General features: G+C 49.7%; 1 protein-coding gene across 1 annotated transcript in view; it reads left to right on the forward strand.

Annotated features, from left to right (window-relative positions):
- The window catches only part of slc29a4a (solute carrier family 29 member 4a), a 14,624-nt gene extending 9,344 nt beyond the window's left edge, over positions 1–5,280 (forward strand). Inside the window, exons 7-10 of the mRNA XM_076032294.1 lie at positions 1,458–1,578; positions 1,724–1,911; positions 3,775–4,015; positions 5,103–5,280. Coding sequence (XP_075888409.1) covers positions 1,458–1,578; positions 1,724–1,911; positions 3,775–4,015; positions 5,103–5,248 — 696 coding nt within the window. The 3' untranslated portion in view covers positions 5,249–5,280. The remainder of the gene's footprint in view (positions 1–1,457; positions 1,579–1,723; positions 1,912–3,774; positions 4,016–5,102) is intronic.
- The last annotated feature ends 1,460 nt before the right edge of the window (positions 5,281–6,740 follow it).

Consider the following 6,740-nt stretch of genomic DNA (forward strand, 5'->3'; position numbering starts at 1 on the left):
AGTTTCTTTTCGGGTCGAACTTGCTCCTCCCACCGGCTGCCTCCGCCTCCCGCCGCCCAATACTTTCCCTTTTAAACTGGGCGAAGCTGCAAGATTCCGTCGCCCGCGCTCCCCGCGCATGTTTAATGCATGGGCCGCCTCATGAATGCTGCGCCTACGAAGTGTTACCGAGCCGGCGGGAAGAGTCGCGTCCTTAAACTGTGCCTGTGTCGTGCCACGGGCGCGTCCTTGATTGATTTCTGCGATGCAACGCGCCGCAGTTCGCGGCCAACAGTGCGCGACGCAGTGCGTTCCTATTTATAACTTTGTATTAGAAATTCCAGTCTGTGCGTAATTAGAAAGTCTATTCTGTGCTTGTTTAGAGACGCATGATGAATCTTTCAACCTGAGGTTCGGGGTTAGCTTGTTGAAAGTTGAAGTATCCACCTCTGCTGCTGATCACGAAAAATTAGGATAAATAAGAGATTTGGAGAGAGGCCGCGAGCCGCAGAGGGGCCGCGAGCGAGGAATCGCTTGTGAAATCACAGCAGAGGGAGGTAAACAAAAAAAAAAAAAAAAGGCTAAGCAAATCCACTTTGCGCTCAAAGCGGTGCGTCGCCGGGACCCCCCCCCCCCCCCCCAAGACTCGCTGGAGCCTTCAAAGAACAACACGGCGCCGTCTTCTGGGGTGCCGTCGTGTTTGTTCGTCATTACGCCAAGCACAAAACCTTTGAGGTCTGCGTTTCAATCGCGCTTGTGAGTGAGTGTGTGAGAGAGAGACGTTTTGCAGGAGGTGTGTGTGTGAGTGTGTGTGTGTGTGTGTGTGTTCGGGGGCGGGGGGTGGGGGGCGAGGTGAAGTGGCTGATTCATTCTGCTCCTTCTTCTTCTGAGTCTTGTCGAGTGGGGAGGGTGCGACCAAGGCACCACTCTCCATTATGAGATAATCAAGAAGAGTAGTGCCATCTGGAGCGCAAGTCACTCTAATCAGCTAATGGGCTCGGTGTGATGATGGTGATGTACGCTGCTGCACCGACTGCGTGTGCCTCGGACGCACACGGCCGACTGTCTGCTCAGAAAAACACCCCAGACTGCCGGGATTCGTCTTCACGGTTGAGATAAGAGAGAATGACTGCAGGCTGACGTGTACCAGAGTGTGTGTGTGTGTGTGTGTGTGTGTGTGTGTGTGTGTGTGTGTGTGTGTGTGTGTGTGTGTGTGTGTGTGTGTGTCTCCCGGGCTCTCGGACCGGCACCGTGACGTCAACCCGCGGCCATCTTCTCCCAACCTCCTACTTTGGAAGCCAATGAAAAGCTGATGTCACGCTAACGGTCGAGCCAAGACGGGACGAGGCCGACAGGTTTTATCGCTTGCGTGACGGACGGACGGACGGTGCCAATTTCCCCCTCGGGAAGTGCGTCGGGTTCGTCGCGCTGCTCTTTCCCGGCGAGGCCGAGTCACGACTGGGCTCTCGCTCCTCCAGGGTAACGGCGGAGCGGAGGCCCCGTCCACCGAGGAAGGCCTGGACGACGTCGCGGGCGGGATGTACGTGCGGTTCGATGCCCCCAAAGCCAAGATAAGGAAGAGCTGGCCGGGCCTCCGAGGTACGACGTCAACTCTCCGTCGCTCTGGGACTCCTGAGGGCGCAGATTAGAAATGATCGCTCCAGTCGGAGCTGTGTGTTAATGACGATACCGTGTGCGTGTGTGTGTGTGTGTGTGTGTGTCCCTCCTCTGGCGCCCCCTGCAGACATGATCCTGCATCGCTACGTGGTCTCCCGCGTGATCTGGGCCTACATGCTGTCCATCGGCGTCACCTACAGCATCACCCTGTGTCTCTTCCCCGGCCTGGAGTCGGAGATCCGCAACGACACCCTGGGGGAGTGGCTGCCCATCCTCATCATGGCCACCTTCAACATGTCCGACTTTGTCGGCAAGGTCAGTCTCCACCGTCGCACCCCTTGGAATTTACTTAAGGATGGACATAAAAAGCATTTACGAGACCGGAGGCGTTCCACTGAGTTCTTGGCAGCGGCCCTGAAATGCTCGTAGCTTGTTGGGCTCCGTCCACCTGAATGTCAGACCTGCACTTATTCCTGCTTGGATCTGCCTCGTCGTGTTTTTTTTTTGTTGTTTTTTTTAACCTCTGGGGGATCCTTTAAATCGTTGGCTCCTTTAAATCTGATTTACGTGTGAACACTCCAGCAAACATCTGCTGAACATGCAGATACACTTGGCCATGAAAATGAGCCTGATTGATTTTGTCTACAGCCACTATTGCTGTGAGCACTTTCAGATAGAGCTAGCAATGCAAACAGGCAATGCAAATAGAATATCTATCTGTCTATCTGTCTGTCTGTCTGTCTGTCTGTCTGTCTGTCTACCTGTCTGTCTATCTATCTATCTGTCTATCTATCTATCTGTCTATCTATCTGTCTGTCTACCTGTCTATCTATCTATCTATCTATCTATCCATCCATCCATCTATCTATCGATCTACTGTTTGTTTGTAAGGGAGATTGCAGTTTACAATAGCGTATGTCCGGCAAAACATTCCATCATTTTTTGTTTTTTTTCCAAATATGATTTTAATACCAAAAGCATAACAAGCTGTGACACAATAATAAAACAAATCTTTCATTTCTCCGCTCCCCACATGAGCTCTGAGTGTCTGTAGAGAAAACGAGCCTAAAGTGATTCATGGATCTTCTGGCTCCTCTCCAGTATCTAATGGCATCTTATTATTATGTTGTGCCATTGCAGAAAAAAGATTTAAAAACTGTCTCTTTATATCTTGCTTGGTCTGATTCTCCTACGTTAGCGGGATAAAAACACAGTCGCGCTCGTAGCCGGTCGACCTTGTGCAGTTTCCCGGCGAGTCACTCCATTTAATGAGCCTGACAGCGAGGCTAAAGCCTTGTTTATCACAAAATGTCAGACACTCAAACGTGAATATTCAGTGGTGAGCACTTATCTGAAGTCCCTGACCATTTCTTTTTCTTCATTCTGACTTTTAAAAGGCAGAGAGTTGTGTGAATGAGCGCTCTGGCTATTTTTTTTTTCTTTTTTTTTTTTTTTTTGTTACAGCCGGACTTTGTCCTCATGGCAAGTTTAACACTTGATTGAAATGAGGAGAGAAAAGATAAGTAGGAGAAAAATGAAAGGGGAGAGAGAGAGAGAGAGAGAGAGAGAGAGAGAGAGAGAGAGAGAGAGAGAGAGAGAGAGAGAGAGGAGAGAGAGAGAGAGAGAGAGAGAGAGAGAGAGAGAGAGAGAGGTTGGGGAGGGATTTGGCGGTTTTGGAGATTAGAGAGGCAACAGAGCAGTCCGAGAATAGAGTCAAATTATAGTTTTCTGCGGTATTGGGACTTCGTCTCCGCTTGTAGGAGGCTGATATGCGAGGACTTTAAAGCTGCTAGCGGCCCTCACGGCTCCACCTCTGCCGAGATCCTGGCTGCCTGCTCTTCTTCTACAGCTTGGTCTCCGTCCTGCTGTTCAGTTGCTCTCTTTAGCGTCCTTTCACTTGCAAATGAAAAGCGCAGAATGAAACACAGCACAAAAAAAACACAGAGTGCTTGCTGCGAGCCTCCGAAGCTAAAGCTACAGGGCTAGCACGGTTAGCTGTGGTATGACCTGGAGGACGTTTTCACATTAAGAGAAGAACAGAAACTCCATTCCAGTACAGATTAGGCCAAATCAAGCGGGCCGGTGGTTCTGGAGATTAGCGAGGCCACAGAGCAGTCTGAGAATCGAGTCTTTCAGTAGTGTTTGGACCTCTGACTCTCTGGCTCCGCCTCCTCCTAGATCCTGGCCGCCCTGCCCTACGAATGGTCGGGGGGCCGCCTGCTCTTCTTCTCCTGCTTGAGAGTGGTCTTCATCCCGCTGTTCGTCATGTGCGTGTACCCGGCTAGCGGCCCCGCGCTGGCCCACCCCGCCTGGCCGTGTCTCCTCTCGCTGCTCATGGGCGTCACCAACGGCTACTTCGGCTCCGTCCCCATGATCCAGGCCGCCGGGAAGGTGCCGCCGGAGCAGAGGGAGCTGGCAGGTGAGCTCACCTTTGCAACGCCGCCGCAGTTCGACGGTCGAGAGTTTTTTTTTCGGCGGGAGCGAGAGAACGATTAAACATCTGAACTTCAAGGTGCAACTCTAAAAGGGGAAACACCTGTGGCCAGAGGTGGTCAAAGAAAAGGCTTCCTGCCCTCAATACTGACACCCATCCACCTATTTCCTATCTCCACTTAACCTGCCGTCAGGGGCACCAGGGTGCTGGAGTCTGCCGCGGCTGTCAGGGTTACACCCCGGTCAGGTCAGCAGCAGTCGATCGCATTTCAGCACAGAGACAAACAGCCGTTGGCTCTCGCGCTCACCTCTGGCCGGTGTGGAGTGGCCAATTAGCCTGATGTTGATGTCTCAGGACTGCGGGAGGCAGCCGGAGTGAGACCCAGAGGGAACCCGCCGCTCATTTTAAAACTCGACTCGCAAGCTTCTTGCTGTTAGCGGCTCTGCTGATGGCAGCTGCCAGGTCACTTTTTTCAGTGAGCTGCAGTGCTGAAACCCTGGACCAAGGTCCAGACGGGTTGGTTTGACGGTCAGTTGGTCTCTTTGCAGCGTCCTTTCACTCTTGACAAAAATCACAGAGTGAAACACGCAGTACAAAAAAAAACACAGAATGCTGCAAGCTTTGCTGAGGCTAAAGCTACAAGTTAGCATGATTAGCTGCAGTGTGAATGTATATAATTAACAGCAACCAACAGACTGGACATCATTTACCACGTTAACCCGAACTGCGAGCCAATATAAAACCAATAATAAAACTAATATAAAAATAAATCAAGCCACATTTTACACACTGGACTTTTAAGAGAAGAACAGCACCTCAGTTGGAAAAGATCTCAGTTAAATGTGTGTGTTTTTTTTAATGCAGTAGACAGAGAACATTCACCCAAATCCATTGCTGTTGTTTAACATCAACTTCAACAAACAAATTAGTGCAACAATTCACCTGATGTCTGCTAATGAGATAATCGTCCCAGACAAAGGTCGCGTTCTCAATGACACTGTTTCTGTACGAGGTGCCTCTTTATTTGCGCCGCCTCCGTCATGACTGCGTCTCCTCTGTGTGTCCCACCCAGGCAACACCATGACCGTCTCCTACATGACAGGCCTGATGGTGGGCTCCACCGTAGCGTACGCAGCGTACAGCTTCGCCGCCCCGGCGTCGGCCGGGCGCCTCTCCACCCTCAACGTGCGCCCACCTGGCAACGCCACGGGCTATTGAGCGCTCACGCAAAACTCGCACACAGCTAACTAACAATTGTACACAGACTGGTGAGAACTACATGAAGTTTCCGATCTCTGGGAGGAGCCGGGTCGACAGGTGGAGCCGCTCCGGCTGCCGAGGACGAGAAGGCGTTTGCGAGGGACGCCGGGGAGGTCTCGTGCTTCAATCTGCGGACGAGCAAGTGAGGGGGGGGGGAATTGGATTTCACATGTTGGGGAAAAAAAAAAAAAAAAAAAAAAATCACATTTGTCCACTGCGTCATCCTCGGCTGCCTGCCGTGTAGCTGGGCTCTGCTACGATGAACCTCTCTCCTGGATGTGAGCGGTCGGACCGGAACCCCGGGGGAGCTTCTCGAGGAGAAATGATCGTATGCATGTTGGTGCCAGGAGGCGTCCTGACGTCTGCTCCACTGTGAAGTCCAGTGAGGCTCCACCGCGGGGCGACCAAGGAGAACGCTGTCACTGCCGGTCGCTTATGTTTCATGTTTCATGTCACGCTCTCGTCGTAAACGTACACGTCCAGGAAAAAGAGACGTCTGAGGATGTGTTTCTGTTTTTTCTTTTCTTTCTTTCTTTTTTTTTTTTTAATATCTGCTCTAATGAAACCAGGGACAGGATTATTTTCTCAAGGACAGGTTTGTCATGTCAATCAGTTTTTTTTTCCCCTGGTGAAGTCATAAAAAAAAAAGAGACACAGAGAGGGAGAGAAAGAGAGAGAGAGACAGAAGAGGTGTCTCTACTAAAGAACGACAAGAAACACAATGATGTTGTCCAGTCTAATGACAAATATATTTTTAACTGGGGAAGTAATATGTATGCATATTTATACATATGTGTGTACATATATGTATATATATTCTCCTTTCATCACATTGTAAATCCCTAATGGTTGCATGGTTGATCATCCACAACGTCTGTGTATATATCCAAAAAGCAGCACCATTAGCCCTCTGTTTGCAGCCTCCCAGTTGGTTTCAGCCGCCTGTTGAAACCGACATGTTGTTGGGCCTTTGGCACGTTTGGAAGGTGGAGAAAAACACAGTGGCGGCTGTGAGGGTGAAACGAAACACCCCGCTGGAAGTGTTGTGATCAATCTGGTTGAGCTAGCAGTGCCCTTTGTGACATCACAAATGGCACTTTTTTTTTTTTTTTTTTTAAACTGCCACTTCCATCGCACACTGGAAGCAGAGTTCATGGACAGAACTCCCACTATTAACAAACAGTGTTAATAGGAAACTTTAGTACAGCAACTACAAAAACGGGTAAAAAAAAAAAAATCCCTAATTTCTTTCAGAAATATTATTTATTTACTTCTATTTTGAAATATCCAGACTGGGCATCTTTTCTTTGTCCACACACCCACCGCGAACAACCTCCTGAAGCTATTCCATAGGATAAGTGGGATACTTGTAAGTAAAGTAATGTTATACTGTAAAGAAGAACCAAAACAAATGTTATAAGAATTTAAAAATGATGTTGATTGTTCATCG

This window comes from Nelusetta ayraudi, unplaced genomic scaffold (genome assembly GCF_046127955.1).
Source record: "Nelusetta ayraudi isolate G7.1 ecotype Tasmania unplaced genomic scaffold, CSIRO-AGI_Nayr_v1 ptg000034l, whole genome shotgun sequence".
Lineage (NCBI taxonomy): Eukaryota > Metazoa > Chordata > Actinopteri > Tetraodontiformes > Monacanthidae > Nelusetta > Nelusetta ayraudi.